The sequence below is a fragment of the Monodon monoceros genome, unplaced genomic scaffold, assembly GCF_005190385.1.
Source record: "Monodon monoceros isolate NGI ecotype Baffin Bay Population unplaced genomic scaffold, NGI_Narwhal_1 Super_Scaffold_3, whole genome shotgun sequence".
Classification (NCBI taxonomy): Eukaryota; Metazoa; Chordata; class Mammalia; order Artiodactyla; family Monodontidae; genus Monodon; species Monodon monoceros.
In genome coordinates, this window is record NW_021703780.1 from 71,576,053 (window position 1) to 71,601,647 (window position 25,595).

General features: G+C 46.8%; 1 protein-coding gene across 1 annotated transcript in view; it reads left to right on the plus strand.

The window, feature by feature from the left end:
- The window catches only part of FLNB (filamin B), a 139,186-nt gene that overhangs the window by 67,830 nt on the left and 45,761 nt on the right, over nucleotides 1-25,595 (plus strand). The window contains 17 exon segments of the mRNA XM_029243905.1: nucleotides 2,775-2,893; nucleotides 3,725-3,802; nucleotides 4,712-4,874; nucleotides 5,433-5,630; nucleotides 8,423-8,560; nucleotides 10,211-10,314; nucleotides 10,316-10,338; nucleotides 11,307-11,443; nucleotides 12,879-13,072; nucleotides 14,085-14,198; nucleotides 14,792-14,935; nucleotides 15,189-15,312; nucleotides 15,649-15,809; nucleotides 16,799-16,889; nucleotides 17,158-17,327; nucleotides 21,957-22,074; nucleotides 24,456-24,718. Of these exon segments, the coding sequence (XP_029099738.1) occupies nucleotides 2,775-2,893; nucleotides 3,725-3,802; nucleotides 4,712-4,874; nucleotides 5,433-5,630; nucleotides 8,423-8,560; nucleotides 10,211-10,314; nucleotides 10,316-10,338; nucleotides 11,307-11,443; nucleotides 12,879-13,072; nucleotides 14,085-14,198; nucleotides 14,792-14,935; nucleotides 15,189-15,312; nucleotides 15,649-15,809; nucleotides 16,799-16,889; nucleotides 17,158-17,327; nucleotides 21,957-22,074; nucleotides 24,456-24,718 (2,339 nt within the window).

Below are 25,595 nucleotides of genomic sequence, written 5' to 3' on the forward strand. Positions count from 1 at the left end.
GATGTCCATTTTCACCACTGTTTTTCAACGTAATGATGCAGATTTTAGCCAGTCTAGTCAGGCAAGAAAAGGAAATAAAAGATGTACGTATTGGAGAGCAATAAATAAAATGTCCCTATTTGTAGATGACATGATTGTCTATGTAGAAAACCATAAAAAATCTACCCCCAGAAAAAAAAAATCTCCTTGAACAAATGAGTTCAGCAGGGTCACGGGATGTTAAGATCGACATGTAAAAATCCATTGTATTTCTGTCTACCAGAATGAACACGAGGATACTGAAATTAAAAGTACCTCGCCATTTACAGTTGCTCAAAAAAAACCTGAGAAATAGGTGGAAATGTAATAAAACATGATAGGAGTTATATGCTGAAAACTACAAAAACACTGATGAAGAAGTCAAAAAGATCTAAATAAATGGAGAGATACGCTGTTTTCATGGGTTGAAAAAGTAAAGATGTCATTTCTCCCCATATAAGTTTAACACAATTGATATTAAAATCCCAACGAGATTTTTTTTCTATAAATATAGAAAATACTATTATTCTAAAACATATGGAAAGACAAAAGAACTATAGTAGGGAAAGCAATTTTGAAAAAGCAAGTGGGAGGATTCAGTCTACCTGCTCTCAAGACTTATTATAAAGCTACAGAAATCAAGATTATGTGATATTGGTGGAGGGATAGGCACATTGATCAATGGAACAGAATCGAGAACCCAGAAAGAGACCTACACAAATAAGCACAATTGATTCTTGACAAAGGCACAGGGGGAACTCAGTGGAGGGAAGAGAGCCTTTTCCGCACAGGATTCGATAGCAGTTGGACATCCAGAGGCAGAGAAAATGAACCTTGACCTAAGTCTCACACTTCGTATAAAAATTAACTCAAAGTGGATCACAGACTTAAATGTAAAACATATAACTATAAAACTTTCAGAAAAAAAATACAGAAGAGAATCTTTGGGATCTAGGACTGGGCAAAGAATTCCTAGACTTGACACCAAAAGCATGATCCATAAAGGGAAAAAAAAATGATCAGTTGGACCCCATCAAAGTTAAAAAGCTTAAAACATTTGTAAAAGTATGATCTGCTGAGGTCTTGGCATGGTACATGAGCACTGGACTGTGTGAGGGTTTTCTGTCAATGAAGGGTGCACTTCTGGATCACCCCACTCTTGCAAGATAAGCTTCCTTAGCTTACATCCTAGAGGCTACCTGGACACCATCTCAAACAGAACTCAAAATGTTGCGTAGACAAAGGGCCTGAGGGCTGGATTTTACTTAAAAAAATTTTTTTTAAACAATTTGAAACTTTTTGCAGTTAAGAGGATGAAAGACAAGACACTTATATGTTGCTGATGGGAATGTAAAATGCTACAGCCACTCTGGAGCACAGTTTGACAGTGTTAAAAAGAACGAAACATGCAACTACTATATGACCTAGCAATTGCACTCCTTGGCATTTATCCAGAGGGATGAAAACTTATGTCCACACACACAACCCTGTGCATGAATGTTTATAGCAGCTTTATCAGTAATAGACAGCTGGAAACAACCCAGATGTCCTTCACTTGGTGAATGGTTAAACAGTGGTGCATTCATATCATGGAATATTACTCAGTGATAAAAAGAACAAGCTACTGATACACACAAAAACCTGGATGAAATTGCAGAGAATTATGCTTCGTGGAAAAAAGCTAATCCCCAAAGTTTACATAATGTGTGATTCCATTTATATGACATTTTAGAAATGATAGAATTATAGAGATGAAGAACAGATTGGTACTCTGAGAGGTTACAGAGTAGCACTCTGAGGGGGTAGCTATGAAAGGGCAACACGAGGGTTCCCTATGGGATGGAAATGTTCTGTATCTTGACTTTGTCAAGGTTAGTTCCCTTGTAGTGATGTTGTACTTGTGTTTTGTAGGATGTATCCATTTGGGGAACTGGGTAATGGGCATTATTATCTTTTACACCTGTATGTGAATCTATCTCAAATTAATTTGCTCAATCATCTTAATTAAAAGTTTAATTAAAAAATAATAATCCAATTTAAAAACATTTCAAGTAATAAAAAAATCGTCTTTATAGAATTCCCTGGTGGCCCAGTGGTTAGGACTCTGGTGCTTTCACTGTGGTGGCCCGGGTTCAGTCCCTGGTCAGGGAACTAAGATCCTGAAAGCTGCGTGGTACGGCCAAGACAAAAAACAAAAAATTTTCTTTAATAAAAAATGAGTGGGCTTCCCTGGTGGTGCAGTGGTTGAGAGTCTGCCTGCCGATGCAGGGGACACGGGTTCGTGCCCCAGTCCCGGAAGATCCCACATGCCGCGGAGCGGCTGGGCCGGTGAGCCATGGCCGCTGAGCCTGCATGTCCGGAGCCTGTGCTCTGCAACGGGAGAGGCCACCACAGTGTGAGGCCCGTGTACTGCAGAAAAAAAGAAAAAAAAAAAGAAGAGCCATTCTCTGCACTTCATTCGTCTTCCCCCTCAAGGCAAGCCCCACTGCTACTAGTTACCATGTCATTTTCACAGTTGTATAACCTTTTGACCTAAGTGCGCTGAATATTTCAGAATTGGATGTTGCTTAAAGAACCAGGACAAAATTAGGGGTTTTGACCTGTTTGATTATCCTCATCACAGTTTGTCGCCGTCTCCCATGTGACAGTGGCAGAGCTGGATCCCATCTCTCAGATCCCAGAAGGAGACATGATGGGTGATAGCCTATGTTGGGGCCTGGCCCAGCTTGTAATGTGCTTGTGTAAACCTGTGACAGGAATCGAGCTCACTGGAAACATGGTGAAGCAGCCGGCCAAGTTCACTGTGGACACCATCAGTGCCGGGCAAGGAGACGTGATGGTGTTTGTCGAGGACCCAGAAGGGAACAAAGAGGAGGTATGTTGGAGGATGCTGCCTTTCCTGTCAGCATCCCATGGAGCTTTTGGAGTTTGTAACAGGCCCAGGGACTGTGCCTCCATTTGCCTCATGAAAGCTCACCACAAAAGCTGTTTTTTACCAAAAGGATCCTGAGTCTTAACAGAGGTTAGAGTAACTTGCCCAAGGATTGTGCCTTGAAAAATCATATAAATTCATACCTAGGGACACAATTTTTAATATAATGAAATAAAGTATCCTTTATTTTATAAAGGATCTAGCTATTGTTACTGATAAAATACAATACAGTAACAATACTGAGTCTCTACTCTTTTCCCATGCTGACCATCCTCTGGCTCCTCCCTCAGGGCCTTTGCACATAACTGTTTCTTCTGTCTACTCACCTTCTTAAGACTATATTTTATTCCCAGTACTTAGCACCATCTGAAGTTCTAAGCTTACTGGCATACTGTCTGTTTCTCCCACTGGGTAGGAATTGTGCCTGATTTGTTTTATTTTTGGTACCTGACACGGGGCCTGGCATTTCATAAGCTCTTAATAACTAGTGGGCCAATAAAGGTTTAAATTAATTGCTTCATATTCTCTCTCATCTGGAGAGTTACAGCCAGGAGACAGTGGAGAATCCTGACCGGGTTGTTCCTTTGTGCTGTGTGATTTTGTTTCTGTGACTTCAGGCTGTTTCCCTCCTGGGGCATCCTGCAGGAGTGGTGGGGCAGAAAATAGCCAAGGCAGATTCCTGGCCTGGCACCTTGCTGCAGGACCTTGGCTGGCATAGCATGCTTTCACTCACAGTCGGCACCTTCTCTAACTGTTGCTCATCTTCCGTCCTAGGCACAAGTGACCCCTGACAGCGATAAGAACAAGACATACTCTGTGGAGTATCTGCCCAAGGTCACCGGACTGCACAAAGTAAGATAAGGCGTCATGGCCTTTGCTTGTACTGCCCTTCTGAGCCTGCTTCGTTATATGTGGAAGAAGAGTGGTTTTCTTAAGTTCACTTCTGATTTTCCTTTCTGTTTATAAAAGTATCCACATTCATTGTAGAAAATTTGGGATCCCTCCGAGTCAGACTTAACACATTAGTTACTACGTGCAGATTGGTTGAATTCCACTAAGTCCTTTGCAATGTCATAAGATTTTTGTGACTCCACCTAGGTAACTAATAATTGTAGCTGCAAGCCTGGAGTGTAAATGCTAAGCTGTGGGTTCTTTGTCTTTAATGCTTCCTTAAGTATCCTTCTTCACGGTGCTCTGCAGCCTCTGTCAACATCGAAGCCTGGGTGCACAGAAGGCCAAATGACTATAGTGGAGGCCAGTGGCCCACCCAACCTGATAACCCTTAAAATTTAAAAGATGAGAACTTTGACTCAAAGTTTGGATGGAAATCTGTACTGTGTCTCAAATCCATGTATCTGAAAATGATCTTGGTCCCTTGAAAAATACTTTGACTCTTAGGTTTGAAATTCTAGAACTGTGCATTATATTAGGGAGACAGTGGCCTCGCTTGCAGCTGCCTTGAGAGTCCATTGTCCAGAGACTGAAGTATAAGTATTTGTGTATATCCTACTATAGAGGCTAATTTAGGCATGTCTGATGTGTTTTAATTTGCTAAAGGCGTGATGTCCCAGGCCCAGCTGTGTGACTGGTGGAGCCAGATGGGAGTCCCATTGAGGCCACTTCCCCAGGGCTCCTGGTTCCCTCCCCTTTGTGTGTATGATCGGGAGGATGAACGAGAAGGCTGTCAGTGTATGTGGCTTGATACAGTGTTCTCGCTGAGCAGGAAGAAGTGATGATGTCTCACCTGCCTGTCACTTGTAGGTCACAGTCCTTTTTGCAGGACAGCACATCTCCAAGAGCCCATTCGAAGTAAATGTCGACAAGGCCCAGGGAGACGCCAGTAAAGTCACTGCGAAAGGTCCGGGCTTGGAAGCTGCTGGGAACATCGCCAATAAGCCCACCTACTTTGACATCTACACAGCAGGTAACACCTCTCCTCTTGCAAAGCCTGAGATAATCCTCAGGAACCTGAAGGCTTGGGATGCCTGACACTTCGTCTTTTAAATTGAAGAACCAACAACAAAAACAGCTTTTTCAAATGTGTTGGTTATATTCTTAGATTTTTCAAAATCAGCTTTTCTTCTCTAAAATCTCATACTCAAGCTTAACTTTGATTATTATTAATAATTTCTGTATACATTTCTGACTTGGCTAAATAAATATTCCAAAGAACTAAGGTTTATGAATCATCTACTGGACCAAATTCCATGCAAGGTCCTGGGTGGGGGCTGGTAAGAAAGGGGATGAATAAACCACAATTCTTGAATTGTCAGTTTTCTTTTCAATGTAGAAAATAGAGAATGGGAGAAAAGGAAAGTTGGCTATGACCCTCCTCCCCTCCACCGGGAAACAGGTCCAGGTGTGAACCTTCTGCGTACCTCTCTGTCTCCTGCAGTTTGCATTTTCTACCTACTTTTGCCCTCATCAGCAGGGAGCTTTCTAGAGGGTGACTTGGGCCCGTGGAATGTTCTCTGTCTGCTAGGTGCTGGCGTGGGTGACATTGGTGTGGTGGTGGAAGATCCCCAGGGGAAGAACACCGTGGAGTTGCTCGTGGAAGACAGAGGAAACCAGGTGTATCGATGTGTGTACAAACCAGTGCAGCCTGGCCCCCATGTGGTCAAGGTCTCCTTTGCTGGGGACACCATTCCCAAGAGTCCCTTCATTGTACAGGTCGGGGAAGGTGAGTGCCAGGGGAGCTGACCGCATCTGCTTCTGTCATTCAGGCTAGCTGTGCATGACTGGGCTGTGAGGCCACGAGAATGGTCAGGGCCCAGCACTGAACTCAGGCCTGTCCCTTTGCTGCCAGGGCCCCTTTGGCAGGAAGTCTCCTCAAGACATTAATACTAGTATCTACTTTGTCCTCAAGATATTAATACTAATATCTTCCTATGAGCCATGCAGTGACCTAAGTGCTTTATGTATTAACTTATTTAATCTGCCCCAAAACACTCATATTAGGATTCATGATCCTCACTGAGAGATACAGGACTGAAGCTGTTTGAGGAGTGGCGTTTGTGGCTGATGTTAACAGCAGTGGCATTGCTGGTGCCCTGCAGCCTCCTTTACTGGCTGTCAGGCACTGAGCACACTTGCATCTAATCATGACACCAGCCAGTGTGTTGCAGGGGCTATTGTTATCCCCAGTTTGCAGGCGGAGACACAAGGCTTAGGTATCATAAGGTATCAGTGACTGTGGAGTAAGGCCTCAGTAGGAATAGAACCATGGTCTCTGTCAACCCCTTAACCATGCTGTTAAACTTCCTCTGCAGCCAGAAGCATGCATTTTTCTCTAACGTTAGACTGTTTCCTTCTGACTTTGTTACTCCTTTTTTTTTTTTTTTCCCCAACTCTGCTACCTTTTCTAACCAATACTTGCCTCTCCCTGTTCTGTCCTCTGCATCTGCACCTGCAGACCTGGCTTCCTCTTCTGAATCCTGCCTCTGGGCCAGCCTGGACCCCGAAGCTGTTGGCTTCCTAGTTGAAAGCACTGGGCCAGAGGCATCTCGCTTGGTAAGGGCTGGTTGGTGGGGCTTCCATTGCCAGTTCTTTGTGCTGCCTGCAGTTGTCAACCGGACCTGTGCTGTTTGTGACTTCGGGAAATTATAGTGCAGGTGTTAGTACCACTTGTCCAGCCAGACCCCAAACCCACTCTCTAATTACATTTAAACATCACTAAGACATCTCAAGATAGTGGAAAATCAGGTGGTTGCCTTCAAGCTCTTTAGTTCCATTTAGTGTTTATATGAACTGAGCGGTTATCCTTTTGATGTTGAGACTGTTGCCCATGTTCAGAATTTCCATGAGTTGTTGTTGTTGTTGTTTTTAAAGACACATTTAAACCCTCCAAGGGAAGTCCTGTCATGCTGTTGTGGCTTATTTCTGGTATGACCAACTTTTCTCCCCTTGACAAAGAAAAAAAAAACAACCCAATGTATTCAGGAGCAGAATTCCCTTTGACATAATGCAAGAAAGAATTTTGAACAGCTTTCCTAGTTCCAGTGGTGTTTTCTGACTTCCTCTCACTCATGGACGACCTTTTTCATTTCTGGCATATCCATCTGTCACTTGTATTAGTTAGTATTTAATTAATAGTTTTTCTTTTGATGTACTGTCCCTTCCTCCACTTAAATGATTTTAAGAAAGAAGAAGCTTTATGTCACTTTTACAGTGGAAAACCAATAAACTTATGCTCATCCATGAACCACATAAAAGCATCTCTGCTCCAAGGGTGTGTGTATGTCTCTTTGGGAATGTCCACCTGAGGACATTGCAGGGAGGACGAGCCAGAGGAGGAACTATCTTCCTTCTGTAAAGAGTCTTGTCTTCTGGAGTTTATGACCCCCCTAGCGTATAGAGAGCTGTCAGATACGCAGCGTCATGTTTGGAAAGGAGCAATGTGACATTTTTCCCATTAATCTCCTGTTTCTATACTCGATGAGAAGGTAGCTCATGTTGTCAAAAAAGTCCTAGGGCACAAGGATGTATTTTTTTTTTTTTTTTTTTTTTTTTGCGGTACGCGGGCCTCTCACTGTTGTGGCCTCTCCCATTGCGGAGCACAGGCTCCGGACGCGCAGGCTCAGTGGCCATGGCTCACGGGCCCAGCCGCTCCGCGGCATGTGGGATCTTCCCAGACCGGGGCACGAACCCGTGTCCCCTGCATCGGCAGGCGGACTCTCAACCACTGCGCCACCAGGGAAGCCCCAAGAATGTCTTTTGTCGACCTTCTGACAAACCCCATGGAACAGTTTTGTGGAACTCTTATGTAAGGAATGTTAGACGCTACCTTTGTACTTAATTTTTAGACTTACAACTTTGGGTTTTTTAACTAGAGCTAGAATTCAAATTGAGGGTGGTGTTTATTCCTAATTGTTGCATTTATAGCTGCCCACATTCTGAGGACCTTGTAACAGACAGCACTGAAATGTTTGTCTGCCTTGGCTGAGGTGGGGTTGACCTGGTCTTTTTTTGAGCTATCCTCTGGCTCTTCCTGTGGAAGACAGCAACATTTAGACTTAGAAATGGCTGATCTAAAGTTTGGAACAAGGTCAGATGTTTTCAAGTGCTCCATTTTCCAAGTAGACCCAGTCTTCCCAATTACTGGGCCCTTGAGTATGGCAATGAGGTTTGAACAATGTCCAGCCCTAGGTCTTAACTCTCTTTCACCACCAAGAGGATAAACGCCAGAATTCAGCCACTACCAGGAGCCCAGCAAATCCACACTGTGCTCTCCTGCTTTCTTTGCCAAAGTAATTTTTCCCCAGTCCCTGTGCAGTGTGGCCGGACAAAGTTATGTTGTGTCTTTATTTGCGAGCCTGGTGTGCTCCCTGAACGGGACCCCTGGTCTCAGACAGCTGCTGCATACTCTTTGTGTAAAGCAAACATTTTCTTGGCGGGTGGCTCAAAGTTACCTTGGCTTGCTCAACTCGGACTAAAGAATGAAAGGTTGAATTGATGTTGAAACTGTGCTTGCAGCCTGTAATCCAAATGCCTGCCGGGCCAGTGGCCGAGGCCTACAGCCAAAAGGCATTCGCATCCGAGAAACTGCAGACTTCAAGGTTGACACCAAAGCTGCTGGAAGTGGAGAGCTCGGCGTAACCGTAAAGGGTCCTAGTAAGTGCTCCTTTGTTTCCCCATCTCAGGTATGATTTCGGCCAGCTTTGCAGCCATGGATCATTGCACAGCCAGTTCTGATCAATTTATCCCAGAGAGCTATGTCAAAGGTTTGAGGCTCTCAGGGCTCCATGCAGAAGGAAACAGTGATCATTTAATAATGTCTGCCCTGGATGTGGGAACAGTGGTGGCTTGACAGCCTCATGTTATTTTAAGGCTTCTGGGAATAGAAATAAATAATGGAGTTAGAACAGCAACATGAAGTGGCCCCTTTTTTTTTCTTTGAGGAAACCTAGGCTCAGAGAGGAAGGGTCTTGACCAAGGTCACATAGCTTGTAAGCATCTGAGCCGGAATTCAAGCCCAGTTTCCAAAGCCAGTAATTTTCCCTCTACAGGTTACATTTTATAAACGATGAAATGATGTCAGGTACCTAATTACTATGATCATTGCTTATAGAAGGAGGATAATTCCCTAAGATTAAGTTTTCTTTGTAGATTAATGCCATTTGTGGAACAGTGCCTTGCACCCTACAGCTCATTCTTGCTCTGTCTTGGGAAAGGAGACAGAGAGCAGGAAGACGGGTATCTGCTCCATCCTCCAGTTTTCCCCCAGATCAGAGAAGCAGCTCGGCATTTCTAGTTGCAGGTGCAGCAGCCTTGGCAGTTTCACTTCCAAGCTTTGTGGAATCTTCAGCTTCCTGCTCCAGGACTGCTCTCACCCTTTGTGTTCCTAACAGGCTGGGGCAGGAATGTTCTGAGCTCCAGAAAGTTAATGTTTGATCTCAGAGCACCGAGCTTTGGGGCAGGCAGTGCCCTGAGGGCAGCCGAGGCTCTAGACTGCCCAGACCTGGTGTCAGGCTGCTCTGGGGCTGCCCCCCCACCTTGGCTTGTTGTTACAGGGACTGAGGAGGCGTGTTTTTTCTGACCTTGGATTCTTGCTTTACTAAATGGCTTTCCCAGCCAAACCTCAGGGCTCAACATAAAACAAGTTCCTGCCTGATGGCTCAGTCTGGAGTTTGTGGGGTAGCCTCTAAAACCTGTCCTCTTGGAGACAGCATATAAGAGCTTTCTCGCTTTCATTATCTGGCTTTAGTTGAAAAGGATATACCGGGATACTAACCTCAGCCTCATGCCAAATACTCGTAAGGGTTCGCTCCCTCTCCAATTTTTGTGGGCGGCTAAAATGGGTGGCTTCTTTCTGTTTTGGCTGCGTGAAGCTGCGTGAGGGCTTTCTCTAGTTGCGGCGAGTGGGGTCTACTTTTCGTTGTGGGGCGTGGGCTTCTCATTGCAGTGGCTTCTTGTTGCAGAGCACAGACACTAGGTGTGTGGGCTTCAGTAGTTGCAGCATGTGGGATCAGTTGTGGCACGTGGGCTTCAGTACTTGTGGCGTGTGGGCTCAGTAGTTGTGGCTTGCAGGTTGTAGAGCACAGGCTCAGGAGTTATGGTGCACGGGCTTAGTTGCTCCGCGGCATGTGGGATCTTCACAGACCGGGGCTCGAACCTGTGCCCCCTGCACTGGCAGGTGGATTCTTAACCACTGTGCCACCAGGGAAGCCCCCCTGGATATCGCTGTCTTTCTGTCCTTGTCTTGTGGATTCTCGTTCTGAGCCTAGGATTGCATTGGAAAGATGGTGTGCTTCCTTCCCACAGAGGGTCTGGAGGAGCTGGTGAAGCAGAAAGGCTTTCTGGATGGAGTGTATGCATTTGAGTATTACCCCAGCACCCCAGGGAAATATAGCATCGCCATCACATGGGGGGGGACACCACATTCCAAAGAGGTGAGTCTCCAGCTGGAGTTGCGTCTTCTCCAGAGGCATGCTTGGCCCAGGGCAGACTCATGGTGGCGGCTTCCTGGGCTGCAGGAGGGAAAGAGAGCTGCTTTGTTGAAAGCTTTTTTTTTTTTCTTTTTTCAGAGCAGCACACAGACATTTGGCCTGTTCTCAAAAGCAGCAGAAAGTCTCTGTGGTTTCAGCTGCCTTGCTTTAAATCAAATGCTGTCGGTTTGGGGCTGGTGGGAGGCAGAAGGCCAGAAGGAACAGTAATACAGAGCAAATGGGCTGAGTGTCTATATCCCTTATATATACTGCGATTCTCCTTTCACTGTGTGCCTCTGTTCAGGAATGCCATGGATAAAATGTCAAAATCTGCTATGGTTTACATTAAAATCCTCTGCGTGAGTGTGGTCAGGAACCGAGGGACACAGTCTACAGCTTTGCCTTGTGGGCTTCAGTTGCCTTCCCTGCATTCACATACTTTCCAGCTTTCCTGGGGGCAACTTTAAACTCTGAATAAATTCAGTTTACCTTGAGAAATATCTGGGCATATTATAAGTTTCTGAGAATCTAAGCAAACTTTTAAGAATCTCCTGTGCCAAAGTTAAAGCACATTCATTCACATATGAGATAAAGCCTAGTCAACCTAGTTTTCTTGTTATAGCATAAGCAGCAGATAGAAAAGTATGCATTCTCTTAGCCTTCCCGGGCTCACAGTCTGGTAAGCCCTGCACACAAAAGGTAAATGACCAGGATAGTGCAAGGCAGTGTGGCTTGAAGCAGCCCCATTACATGATATTGTTGACATAACAATGGTGGGGGAACCTGCTTGGCTGGAGGAAGGGCTTGGCTGGAGATTGGGACTGCAGGGAAAAGTATCAGGCCAGTGGAAAGAATATGTGTAAAGAGCTTATAGCTGTACGTAGCCCCTTCTTTGCTCCTCTTTAATGGTTCCTCTGTTCTTTTTCTTCTAGCCCCTTTGAAGTTCAAGTTGGCCCTGAAGCAGGCATGCAGAAAGTCCGTGCATGGGGCCCTGGCCTCCATGGCGGGATTGTTGGGCGGTCGGCGGACTTCGTGGTGGAGTCCGTTGGTTCTGAGGTGGGGTCTCTGGGTGAGTGGAAGCAGCTTTTGGTGAGCTGAGATTGCAGGGTACCTGGATTACGTGTCAGGCTGTGTATTGAGGCCTCCTCTCAGCCTCACTACCCGGGGCTTCCTGGCTGCTTGACCATCTGAGGCCACCTCTGGGTACTGCTGTGGAATTGCAGTTCCCATCTCCCCCTGACCTTCCAGTTGCCCTCTGCCTCTGGCACCAGCATTCATTCATCCACAACACCTTGAGGGCAGAGGCCTTTTATGGATGTTGTGTCTAAAACAGCGCCAGGAACACAGTAGGCACACGGCAGATATTACTGACTGATCCTGAGTTTAGATCAGTGAATGAATTTTGCTCAGACTAGAAATTTGGGGAGTAAATACTCTTTGGAGCATAACTGAGTATATTTTAAGTAAACGTCTGATGTATATATGATCATTTTAGAACAATGGTCAGCACCTCTCTCTCTGTAAAGGACCAGATAGCAAATATATCAGTACTGCGGGTCATATTCTCTCTGTCGCAACTATATGACTGCCTTGTAGCGTGAAAGCAGCCATAGAAAATCCGTAGGTGAGGGAGTATGGCTGTGTTCCTTATCTGCAAAAACAGGCAGTGGGTCAGATTTGGCCCAGCGGCCAAAGTTTGAGGACCTCTGTGTTAGCTAATAGAAATAAGCAAAGAGGGGGAAAGAGGAAATCACATTGAATTTTTCCTTTTAGAGAAATAATAAACATCTTAATATTGGGCTGGCCAAAAAGTTCTTTCGGGTTTTCCGTAAGATGTTACGGAAAAACCCGAACGAAGTTTTTTGGCCAATCCGGTATATCCTTGTAGACTAGAGGTAATATTAAGCCTTTAGGTATATCCTTGCAGACTTTTTCCCTGTACATAGGCATACGAATATTGATCTGCTGCAGAAATATCTGGGGGTAGCCTTTATATCTTTCTGCCTCAGGCAAATCTAGGATATGTCTTGATTTCCCATGGCTTCTGTGGAATTACAGTGCATCGATATAGCTACTGTTAGGCTCTCTAGTTATTTCCAGAGTTTTGCTATAAAAACAATGCTGTATATATATCCTTGTATCTAACTGTTTACACACATCCTTGGTTACTTCCTTCAGATAAAAGCCCAGAAGTGGATTTGGTGGGACAAAGGATGGGCATTGTTTTAAGGCTTTTGGCTTGTGTTGCCATATTGCCAACAGAAAGATTTGCTGGTTGACCTTCCTCTTTGACGATGTTTAAAAAAAAAAAAAGTATAAAATCCAACCTTCTGTCTCTAGTGAAGACTCAGTAGGCTTGGTTTTGTGGGAAAGGGACCTAAACAGATTTCAATCTTCTGGCTAACACTTGGTTTTCAGGGAGGCGGAGGGAGTGGGTTAGTAGTAACCCAGACTAGATACCTTCCGCCATGTAACCAGGGGGATCCTCCCACCCTATCCCCCAGGGTTTGCCATTGAAGGCCCCTCCCAGGCAAAGATTGAGTATGATGACCAGAACGACGGATCGTGTGATGTTAAGTACTGGCCCAAGGAGCCCGGTGAATATGCCGTTCACATCATGTGTGACGATGAGGACATCAAAGACAGTCCCTACATGGCCTACATCCACCCCGCCTCGGGAGACTACAACCCGGATCTGGTGAATCAACTTGTCATGTTCTGTGCTCTCTTCTCTGGCTCCTGGCACTCCTCCCAGTGCCCACAGAGTTTCCTTGAGCAGCATGTGGAGAAATCGCAGAGGAGAGCCTTTGAGAGCTTAGGAAGGAAAAAGGCCTGAATTAGAAGCCTGGTAGTACCTCTTAGTACATTTGTAACATGGGGCACGTAACTTACCTCTCTGACTCTATCAAATGGGAATGATATGAGTGTCTGCTTCTTAGAGTTTCTGTCATGATTCAAGGAGGTAATGTGAATGAAGACAGCCCTTAGAACAGTGCCTGGCCCACAGAGGGGGCTCTGTAAGCTGCTATTTTCTCACAACCCCGAGCATCATATTTCAGTCTTGCCACTTGCTATGGTTATTATTTCAAGGTGATCCATAGATAAAGGTTTTAAAATTTTCCTCCCCAGCTCCCCTTCTCTTAACTTGGAGTAGTGTTTGCAAGAGCTTCTCTCAAACATTTAGCAAGCTGCTTAGCATCAAGTCTGAGCCAGCCTGGCTGACAGGAGGAAGCCCTTGCCCCCGCCATGTGTGCTGCTGTTGGCCCACCTGGACAGCTGACCGTAGGGTGACATCAGTCCAGGCTGGCAGCTGCTCGTCTTTGGCCAACTGCTGGTCCTTTACTCTCTGGGGCTGCAAACTTTTGGAGTGTTGTCAGTGGGAGAGGTTCTGAGCCCTCACAAAGCAGGAGCATTGAAACTGGAGGTGGGCATGGCTGGAGGTCCCTGCCCCGGTTACTGCACAGATTAAGGCAGGGAGCACCAGGCCAGTTTGGGGCCTGGTTTTACAGACTTTTTCTCCTGCATGTTTTTATTTTTAAGTCCCAGCCTACTTTAGCATTTTCCTTCCCGTAACCATCCTATTATGTAGGTACTGTGAAGCCAGACACAGTTGTTTTCCTTTTCTCCCATTTCCTGGTTACCAGTCTTCTGATAGGAGCACAGTTAGGACATTACACAGAAAGAGAATCACTATTGGCCCTTTGCCCCAGGTTCAAGCATACGGGCCAGGTTTGGAGAAATCTGGGTGCATTGTCAACAATCTGGCCGAGTTCACCGTGGATCCTAAGGATGCCGGCAAAGCTTCCTTAAAGATATTTGCTCAGGTAAGTTTCTAGGGACGACCTGTGCAGGTAATTGTCAGGTAACAGGATCCATCCACGTAATGGAAAGTCACTCAGTCCATCTGATCCTCAGTTTCCTCATCCACACACTGCGAATAACAATGTTTATTTTGTAGGGTTTATGTGAGGACTAAATGAGATTCTAACATGTAAAGCAAGGGGCAAATTTTTATGATTTGTGCTCCGTGGAAGTGAGGCTTGATTGTTTCAGATTTCCCTGTAAATGTCCTTCAGTGTGGCTGAAGCTGCTTACACTGTGATGGGAGGGTTTGTAAACAAGGGTTTATCAAATATATTTATCTAATTTAATTGAATTTGGCCCAAGGATTTAAATGCAGGAATTAAAATTAAGAAGCACTGAGTGACCATGGCTTTCTTTTGGGACCGTTTTCTCTTAGTAAGTAAAAATGCATACATGCATGTAGTGTTTTATCACTTGTGTTCATAGGTGCTATCATAGGTGTTCCATGAGATTTTGTGGGTTGAGTGAGCAGTGACTTGGTTGTCTTGGGAGGCCACAGTGGATGGAGACAGTGTGAGGGTCAGCTCTGTTCTTAGCCTCTGCCCTTCTGCAGGATGGGGATGGCCAGCCCATTGACATCCAGATGCAGAGCCGGATGGATGGCACCTACGCTTGCTCGTACACCCCGGTGAAGCCCATCAAGCACACCATTGCCGTGGTCTGGGGAGGTGTCAACATCCCGCACAGCCCTTACAGGGTAGGTTGTGAGGTGAAACCTTGGTCGTGGTAATGAAAAAGCCCAGTCCTGAGGCCAGTCTGGACTCCATGCTTGATGGCCAAGGCAAATATATGGAAAGACCCACGCTTGGTGGGCCTTGGAAGATGGAGTGGCCCAAAGGGCCGAGTGCTGTAGATTGCCCAGAAGTATAACATTCTAACAACTGAGAGTGTCTTTACTGGATCCACGGGGAGAAGAACTTGATTACAACTTTTCTCCCCGTCCTCTCTAGGTCAGCATCAGGCAGGGTAGCCATCCCCAGAAGGTCAAAGTGTTTGGGCCAGGAGTGGAGAGAAGTGGACTGAAGGCGCACGAGCCTACTCACTTCACAGTGGACTGTACCGAGGCTGGCGAAGGTGAGAGGGGGCTTCACCCGACTCAGTGCTTGTTGTTTCTTGGGGAAGGAAGTTCTCTTTGTAACGTTTCATGGGTAATGAACTTTGAACCAGGAGATATTAACCCACCTGAATAGGTAATTGTTCATCTGATGAGCCTGTGTGTCAGTTCCGTGGTGATATCTTTGCTAATCCTCCGTTCTGTCTGCAAAACCATTATTTAAATACCATCCCTTTCTCAGGTTTCTTACTGGAAACTTCCCAGTTGCTTTTCTGGGGTGTGAGCCTGAGCCGGAAGTGATTGCATGGGACGTGCTGTTTCTCGTAAACCGGTGCTAATAAGCTGGTCTGTTCCAGGTGATGTCAGCGTTGGCATTAAATGTGATGCCCGGGTGTTAAGTGACGATGAGGAAGACGTGGATTTTGACATTATTCACAATGCCAATGACACGTTTACTGTCAAATATGTGCCTCCTGCCGCCGGGCGATACACTATCAAAGTTCTCTTTGCCTCTCAGGTGTGTGTTTGGACTTGGGTTCTTTCTGGCCACCTGTGTTCATATTTCCTTTTTGCTTTTTTCCGCAACAGGGAAGGTGTCTTGAGAACTCCGCCCAATAGTTTTCCTCTCTGCTTCCTTAAAACCAAGAAGGAACAAACACACCCAGAACTAAAATTGTACCACTTTCTAACAAAAGTGGGGCCGTGTAGTCAGTGGTTAAAAGCCAGACTCTGGAAAGAAATTGGATCGTTACAAACTTTCATCCGGTTTTTGAATGAAACGTAATTCGTTTCTAGATGTGTGCTATACTTTCTCTGAAATGATGACCTTGGCCTCAGGCTTTAAACTTTTCTAGGGAGAGGGGTTTTGAATTTCAGATAGAATTCATACTTACATGTGATAATGAAGACAAGGAGGCGCAGTACCCTAAAACAGGGAATAATGGAATCCTGGTGATTCAGAGTCATCTTACGTAAAGATAGGGACCTCAGGAGAAAGGTCTGTGCCTTAAAGGCATTGGTCTTCAGTTGGCTTCATCCACTTAACCTGTTCTGCCTTTATTCTGAAAGAGTCTTTTTGAAGAATTGCAATCATTGCATTTATAATCAATTCCTTGCATTCGTCAAACCCTAGCTCTCTGTTGTCCCTGGAGGAATGTCCCTTTCCTTCCTCCCACCCCGTGTATTATTGTTGTTTGGGATTTTATTTTTGGTAGTATTTTGTATCCTAAGTACTCAGCATTTGGTGTCAAAGGCTGAGAGTTGTCAGAGTGGTTTGTGGAAACCCATCCTTTAGCTGTGATGTCAGGGATCCAGGTATTCCTGAGTGACCACTGATGGCCCTTACCTGATGCTAGTGCCTGAAGACTTGACCAATGGTAACAGAAGTTGCTCACCATCTGCTAGAGTGGAAGTCATGCTGAGGTCTCCTCCTTTGCTTTGGGCAGAAGGCTAAGCTCAGGCAGTGGCTTCAGGGACTTTCCTACTGAGACAGTGTCTCTGCTACAGGAAATTCCCGCCAGCCCTTTCAGAGTCAAAGTCGACCCTTCCCACGACGCCAGCAAAGTGAAGGCAGAAGGCCCGGGGCTCAGCAAAGCAGGTAAGGTAGCATGTGTGCATGAGGTCACCCTGGAGGCAGTGGGCATGGTTGGTCCAGGGCCGTGAGTGACTTACCTCCCCTGGAGCAGGGGCTCTGTTGGAGCTCCAGTTCAGCAGGGGCCCTGCTCAGCTGAGCCGCTGGCCGAACGCCAGCCCCTGTCTCCACCTACTGCCTTGCGGAAGCCTGTGCTGATGAACCTGTCAGACTGGTGCTAAAAGTGAAACCCCTCCAGCTGGGCCTGTCTCCTCACTTCACTGTCCCCTCCCAGGTGTGGAAAACGGGAAACCGACCCACTTCACCGTCTACACCAAAGGGGCCGGAAAAGCCCCCCTCAACGTGCAGTTCAGCAGCCCCCTTCCTGGTGACACCGTGAAGGATTTGGACGTCATTGATAATTATGACTATTCCCACACCGTTAAATACACGCCCACCCAGCAGGTAGGGCCCCTCCCCACTCGGTGCTGGGCTGGGTCACTCTGGACACGGTGGGGGGGGGGCGGCAATCTGTGCTCTGAGCTGTGCTGCTCTGTGGCAGGAGGAGATTCCCCCTTTCCTTCTGAACCCCTCTGGGAACCCTGACGAAAAGCCTGATGGGTTCTACCAGGAGGGCCTGGAGGATTCCCCAAGAACAAGCAGGAAGCTAGTTGTTTTTTCCCACCCCCATTTCCCACCTCCGTTCTTGGTTTTAGTGTTTTACTAATTACTCACAGGGAAAGAATTGCCATGCCTTTGTCCTTGCTGGCCCTTTTGCCTTAGTTTACCCTTTTTACGAGGTGGTGCAGTGGGGTCTTTCTCAAAGAGCCTTTAGTCCCTCAAGCCCGAAATGGTACTTCAAGCACTAAATTATTCCCTTTTACAAAATACAGGAATACAGACAGGATTTTGTCATCCCGGCTGCTTTGCTCTGGTTGTTTTAGGCAAGAAGGGCCTAAAAATCTACCTCTCTGATGAATTCATGTTTACTTATTTAAAATTTTATTTTGATTCATGGCTACACGTCTAGGGTCTGGGGAGCTCCTATAGAAAAGCCTGGATTCTCCCACTTATGCATAGTGTTCTAAACAGTCACTCCAAACCTCTGAGATTCCTTCATTCTTGAAGAAGAGTCCCCCTATGTGAGAAATGCCATTTTTAAGGGAGGAAGGGCGATGCTTTCTGTAGAAGCACTGTTTGAAAAGCATCATTTCTGCCCTGGGCCCTCTCAGTGGGACCTGGCCAGAGTGTAGTGGGAAAGAATGAGGGGTACAGTGAGGATGAGGGAGTGGTGTGGGTGTCCCCCCTGCACTGGGGGCTACACATGCTTGGAGATGGAATCTTTACTATGAGAACTTGCCTGGCAGTGCGAGGTTCTCTAGGGCAGGTTCTTATGTGGCCCTTTATCTCCACATGTGCTTCTTCCTGTGGTTTCTCTTTACCCTAATGAGGGTTCATTATTAGTAATGGTAAAATGAAAACTTTTGTAGATGAATACGGTTTTCTCATCAGGCTGCTCTGTGCTAATTATTTAGGTAATTATTTTCCTAGTGATGCTTATCAGGGCTGATGGGAGCCTTACCACTGGCAACACCAGCTTGATAGCATCTTTGTTGCCAATTCTCCACATTCCTTAGGAGAAGGTACCAGAAAGCATGGCCATGATCGCTGGTCAAGATCACAAGACTCTTGTGAAAACATTTTGAGACTCTTGATCCTATATACCTTTTTGTGTTTCGGCTGAGTTGCTAGAAAGTAAGTTGCAGACATCAGGACAGCCTCAGGTTTTGACCTGCACCTCCAGAAAGGACTTTAGAACCCGATGCCCTGGATGCTCCCAGCTGCCAGTTGAGGTGGAGGTGGAGGTCGGGAGCCGAGTCCTGTTTTATCACTTTTGAAATGTAGCTAGAGTGGGAAGCGCCTTACTCTAGAGTCACCCCAAGGTCAAGTTCATCCATATGTCTGATCGTAGCAGGTCTGAGGGCTGTTGGCATGCTTGGTGGCCTCTTGGGGCTATTTGTGCAATGCTGTCAGTCCCTGCCTTTACTGCGATGACTCCACGGTGCCTCTCCCATCCCTCTCGTTTGTTGTTTAGAGTGAGGTTTACTGTTTTATTATTTGGGCAAATTGCAATTCTGCCTGTTTCTCTATGGCAAAGAAAACAGATTAAATCTCTACTCTTAGATTGTGAGTTTCCAAGGTTAGGGTATCATGTTAAATATATCTTTCCATTCTCAGTCCCAAGCACAGGGTCTGGTGCTTTAATTGCTTTGTATGATTTATGGCCGAATGGATGAATAAACGAAGTGGAGCCTCAACTCACAAGCAGAAACAACATGAGAACTTTGTAATCTGGTAGGAGAGTGGAGCTGACACATCCTCATTCTACTTTGAACTCTCTTTTCTGAAGAGCTAACAGCTAACAGCTCAAGATTGGGTGAAATAAGCGTGCCTTTGAGCTCTGCTCTTGGATGTGGTTAAGAGACTTGGGTCAGCCCAGAAAGCCGCACGGGGTTACTTTTCAGGTCGCTGCCCACAGGCACACCTTCTTGTGGTGGTTTTAGGGATTAAGAGGCTGGAACTTTCCAGAAATGCAGCTGTTGAGAGTGTGTGGAGAGACAAGGGTGGATCCTGGCTTAGGGTGAATGCTTAACCCTCAGATTTTGGGCTGCTGTGTGAGGCACTGCGGCCCCCACCCGACTGCTGGCTCTTTGCTCCGTGACACCTGCGGGCGGCTGCTGTCCCCTGCAGGGCCCCAGTCCACAGCTCACCTGCCTGCCGTGGACCAGTGATGGACGTTGCTGGTTGATCCTGTTCTTGTTGGAAGACAGTGGTCAGAGTTTTTGCCTTAGTGGGGAGTGGACTTCTTGGGCTGGGGCTTGAAGACCTGCCCAGAGGTCAAAGGTAGAAGGGCCATTATACAATGACAGTTTCCCTGGAGGATTTTGCCTTCTGTGCTTTTCGTTGTCTGTGGCCTCAATGACTTCAGTTTCTCACCCCAAGCTTCCCTGAACAGAGTGGTCTGAGGAGCTGGTGGCAACAGCTCCCCGACATGCCGAGTCAGGAGCCACTGGGAACTGAGAGCTCCACATGCTGCTGTGGCGCCTTTAGGAAGCCCCCGGAGCTCACTGGGCCTCACAGGGGAACAGTCCCTCCCTTGAAAGGTTATTACTGTTGGTGGCCATAGCTGTCACAGAGGTCTCTGGAGGAGGGGGCTGTGGTTAGCTTTCTCGGTCCTTTCCTCATGGGTCTCGTGCAGAATGAGATGAAGGTCTCAGAAGCCTGGAAGGGAGAGGATAAACCCATCTGGCAGGACTTCCCAGTGGTTAAGACTCCGCGCTTTCACTGCAGGAGGCGCGGGTTCAATGCCTGGTCGGGGAAGTTCCGCGTGCCGTGCGGTGTGGCCCCAAAATAAATAAAATACAACTGTGTGGCCATCAGCAAAGTCTCTGAAATGCACTGGTGGTCACTGCTCAGATCTTCCTCACTTCCTAGCCTCCTGGGGAGAATGCATAGGCCGTTCCTTGGCTGGGGCCTCAGAGGAAATCTTGAAATGCTACAGGCCATCGCAGGTGTAAATCTCTTAAGCTTTCTTTCTCCCCCTCATTAGGTTATTTAAGGTACAGTTAATTTCCTGTCTCAGTTTTGTTGTGTTTTGTATAACTGGTAATGAGAATATGCTTTCTTTTATGGACAGATGGGCTTAACTGAAAGAGGATTTTCCCCTCACTCCTTTGGCACTCCAGAGAAGTGGTCTCCTGAATTCTAGTGGGTGGTGGAGAAGGTTTTTCCAGGACCCTTGGTTAGCTGGGAGGCCTAGCCCTCGAGGAGTTCGGGGTTTGGGGGCATACCCTCGGGAAGAGCTGGCATGTTGGCAATGCCTTGAGGGCTGAAGCAACAAACCAGCCCCCGCTCTGTTGAATGTGACCACGTACATCTTACCATGAGATATTATACTCTTCAGATAGTGGGCTCATTGGTTTTGTGTGCAGTGCTAATACATCCTGGAAAGTCAGTCCTCCCTCCTTCATTGATGCAACTAATTTTTGTCTTGTCTTTTCCCTCCTTCTTTATTACACAAGGAATGTGAGAAAATATTCATAGGCCAAAAGCTACACCCTTTTAACACTTGGTCCGTGACAGCTTTCAGCAGGGACTGAATTTTAGCGAGCCCTCTGTATTCCTGCAAGGAATCATCCCTCCCTCCCCCTTGCTTCTTCCTTCCCACATCCTCTTACGTGATGCCCAGACATTTGAGGTGAGGAGGGCCTTAATCTATTGAGACAGCTGTGGGCTTTCATGGAGCCTTGGTTTGGAGGGAGGGGACTCAGCCGACCGTGGAGAGAGGAAGCCAGCAGCGAGTGGGCCAGGACTGGCTGCGCTGTGCCTCCATGGCCTCGGGGCTGCTGGCGAGGGGACTGCCAATCCCACAGGCTCAGTCTGCCTTCACACTGGCAACTTTTCTTTCATTGCCATAGATGCACGAGTTTCGATGTTGTGCAGTGGTCTCAGAACAGCCCCAGGCAAACTCTTGCAAATTCATTTCGCAGCCTAGTGGCCTGAAATCCCAGGACATGGAGACAAAAGATTTTGTTCGGTTAGAGGCCCCCAGGGCTCCCTGCTTTGCCTATGGCCAGGGATGGTTGTTTAGCTGGGTGGGGAGGTAACATGGCAGAGCGGCTAGGACTGACACAGGTTTGGGTACCATGGGCATGAGGCCCCGCTCTTGCACTGGGGCAAGTGATTTTACCTTCCTGAGCTGTAGTTTCATCTCCTGGAAAAATGGTAAGAACAGTGGGAACGCCCTCTTAGGACCGTTTTGAGATTGAATTAAGGAAATGCTTAAAAGGATGAGCATGGTGTGCTCATTAAGCTGTCCCTGTTGTTGTTAGTTGCTCTTTTTCGTCTGATTTCTCTGTCATTCTTGCCATGGAGCCCAAAAACTTAGAGAAATATATCTGAGATGCTTTCTGAATCAGCTGGAGTCTTATACCCTGTGTCTCTGGGAAGAATGAAAGACCTGGAAGGCAGGTTGAAACGGCAAGGTAGGATGTTGGTACCCAAACGTGTCCTCGGTTTTCTCTCTCATTCCAGGGCAGCATGCAGGTTCTGGTTACATACGGTGGCGATCCCATCCCTAAAAGCCCTTTCACGGTGGGCGTGGCCGCTCCGCTGGATCTGAGCAGGATAAAAATTAATGGGCTGGAAAACAGTAAGTGCGTCATGAATGGTGGGGGGAGATGGGTCATTGAAGAGCAGTTACATCCCCTTCAAAGACAATTTGCAGGGAAGCAAATTCTGCCATGAGATTTTGCAGTCAGACAGACAGGTTTGAATTAGGGCTATCCTGTGGAGTAGCTCTGTGACCCTACCTGCCCCTTCACCTCACCAAGCCTCCGTTTTCTCATTTGTTCCGTGGAGGTGGGGGAAGAATACTCAAGGGAATATTGTGAGAATTAAATGAGCTAATAATTCAGGAGCTGGGTCATAGTCAGTCCTCGGTAGCTGCTGGCATCACAGCAGAAAGTTTTTATGACAGAGAATTTGGGGCATGTTGCCCTCTGACAAATTTCTATTGTGCCAACACTCCTTGGCCACTGAATCCACCTTAGGGTCAAGCATAAAAGCCAACTTCCGGGCTCTCAGAAACCACAACTACAGTGCATTTCCCCACCCCAGTCTGGATATTCCTTTAGCTTGTCAGGTATCTTATTAGTACAAGCTCATTTAAATAGATGAAATAACTGAATGAATAAATGAAAAAGTGAAGAGAATAGTACAATATGAACACTCATGTACTTGTCACTCAGCTTCTCAAATTTAACACGTGATCATAAAAGTATTTTTTACACAGGTCATACAAAAATCCATTTTTCATCTAAAAGACATCACAAGGGGCTTCCCTGGTGGCACAGTGGTTGAGAGTCCGCCTGCCGATGCAGGGGACACGGGTTCGTGCCCCGGTCTGGGAAGATCCCACATGCCGCGGAGCGGCTGGGCCCGTGAGCTATGGCCGCTGAGCCTGAGCGTCCGGAGCCTGTGCTCTGCAACGGGAGAGGCCACAACAGTGAGAGGCCCGCGTACCGCAAAAAAAAAAAAAAAAGACATCACAGACAAGAATATGTGCTACTTGAAGCATTACCTTTCCCACTCCCTATAGGGTTAACCAAAGTTACCAGTTTAGTTTCTGTCCTTCCACATCTTCTTTCTGCATCTGCACATACTTAGTGCCAGCAGAAAATGTTTGGCAACGCTTACTTTGCACTAAAGTTACCCTGCAATACCCATAGGTCTTCAGCCTGCCTTTTTGCGTCAGTGTTATGTTAGAGAACGTTCACACCTCCATCCTCTTGTTGGCATGGCCACAGCCTGGCTGCACCTCAGTGGTACATGGTCTCCTGGTTTCAGGGTCACGTGGGGCTTTGTGCACACCCTCAGGGCAGGCCTCTTGTTCTGTGGGTTTCTCCAGGTCTCAGCGGGACCCTCAGTGAGCACCTTCGATGCCCTGTGACCCAAATGTACGAGTTGTGAGTGAGGCCAGCTCCCAGCTCCGGGGGCTCTGAAGCAAGAGCCCGATGTTGGTTTTTGTTCCTTGGCAGCAGCCAGCTCTAAGCATAAGAATAGTCACTGTCTAATCCTTAACATGTCTCCTTGTTATTCCTTTCTCCAAGACACCGAGGGTTTTGACTCCAAACTAGGAAAAGTATGATGCCAATTAGGAAAAGTCTTCGGGATGTGGAGCTCCGAGACCTCTTTGCTTGTGGCTTGAAACTGTTCATCTTGGCAGGCCCTGTATTGCCCAAGTCAGGACTTCCCTAGGTTGTGGTGGGGACCCTAGGCTCCCAGTGCTTTTGTTTTGGTTCAAAGTCCTTTCCTTGTTTTTGTCAAATGTAACACATGGGTTTTCTGTGGCCCTGCTTTGCAAAGACCTTTCATGTATCAGCACAATACAGAGAGTCAATTCTCAGGGCTTGCTTCAGTGCCTCTGCATTGGCCAACCCTGTGACTCTTGCGTTCTTGGCTGTAGGATTGAATTTGCTGCCAAGAATTAGTAAATAAAACATTGGCTTCTGGGAGTGTTTTGATATAAAGTTAACACCAAAAGTAATTAAAGAAGAGACAACAGTATCAGGTTATAACTTACTGCAGATTATGGGGTCAAGTAAATTTAGATCTGAGTCCCAGCTTTGTGGTCTGCTGGATATGTATGTACCCCAGGCAAGTCAGTTAACCCCCGTGAGCCTCAGTTTCCCCTTCTGTTAAATCCCTTGGTTACTAATAAATACCCTGTAGCGTTGTGTTGAAAATGAAAGGAGATGATGTGCCGTCCTCATGCCTGGTATGTAAAATGCATTCAGTGAATGATGACTATCATTATTAATATCATAAGGAATTAATTAATGTTCTTGTACTGGTTGTTATTGAGGCCAGAATGGTGATTATTCTTACTCGGTCTTGCCTCTTGTCCTGCATCAGCCAGTGTTTGTTGTAGAGGCTGAGAAGATGTCCTGTGTCCAAGGAACCATCTCTGCCCTCAGCTGTGTTTTTGCTGCAGGGTCAGCTCATCCCTTTGGCTTCTTTCCTTTTTTCCAGGAGTCGAAGTTGGGAAGGATCAGGAGTTCGCCATTGACACCAGGGGAGCGGGAGGTCAGGGGAAGCTGGACGTGACGATCCTGAGCCCCTCGAGGAAGGTTGTGCCATGCCTGGTGGCGCCCATGACGGGCCGGGAGAGCAGCACGGCCAAGTACATTCCCCGGGAGGAGGGGCTGTATGCTGTTGACGTGACCTACGATGGACACCCCGTGCCCGGGAGCCCTTACACGGTGGAGGCCTCGCTGCCGCCCGATCCCACCAAGGTCAGCTTTCATTCTTGTTCCAGAACTTGTCCTCTGTTGGCAGATAATAACATATAGTTAGTCCTCTAGTTCTGCCCAGCAAAGACCTTTTAGATAATTGTTTTGTGATGACAGCCCGTTCTCCGTAGTTCTCTCTCCTACAATCCAGCATGAAGGGTCCCCTCGGCAGCTGGGTCCCAGCCCTACTCCTTCTTTCGCTCTGGCTGTGAGGCTTTGGTGAGGGACTCCTGTCCTTCATTTGTCAGCATGGTAACGGTACTTGCTTCAAAGTGAGCCTGTAAGGGTGAGGTCAGATGGTGGGTGTGGAGGCCTCAGTCTGGCATCTGGCACACACAGTGAGCTATTATAATCAAGTATAAAAATATGTTCTACTCATTATCATTTCTTCCTAGTAGCCCTGAGTCAAGGGTTTGAGACTATTTCCAGTGTTTTTTTTTGTTGTTGTTGTTTTGTTTTGCGGTACGCGGGCCTCTCACTGTTGTGGCCTCTCGCGTTGCGGAGCACAGGCTCCGGACACACAGGCTCAGCGGCCATGGCTTACGGGCCTAGCCTCTCCACGGCATGTGGGATCTTCCCAGACCGGGGCATGAACCCATGTCCTCTGCATCGGCAGGCGGACTCTCAACCACTGCGCCACCAGGGAAGCCCTATTTCCAGTGTTTTGAATGGCATGAATCCTATAAAACTGTGTTATTTGTTGAATAAGAGATGAAAGCCTCATCCCCTCCCTCTTTTAAAAGCAAGTGGTTTTTTTTACAATTTTTTCATTAGACTTTATTCTTTAGAGCAATTTTAGGTTTATAGTAAAATTGAGAGGAAGGCACAGAGATTTCCCAGATCCCGCCTCCCCCACTCAAGCATAACCTCTCCATTATCA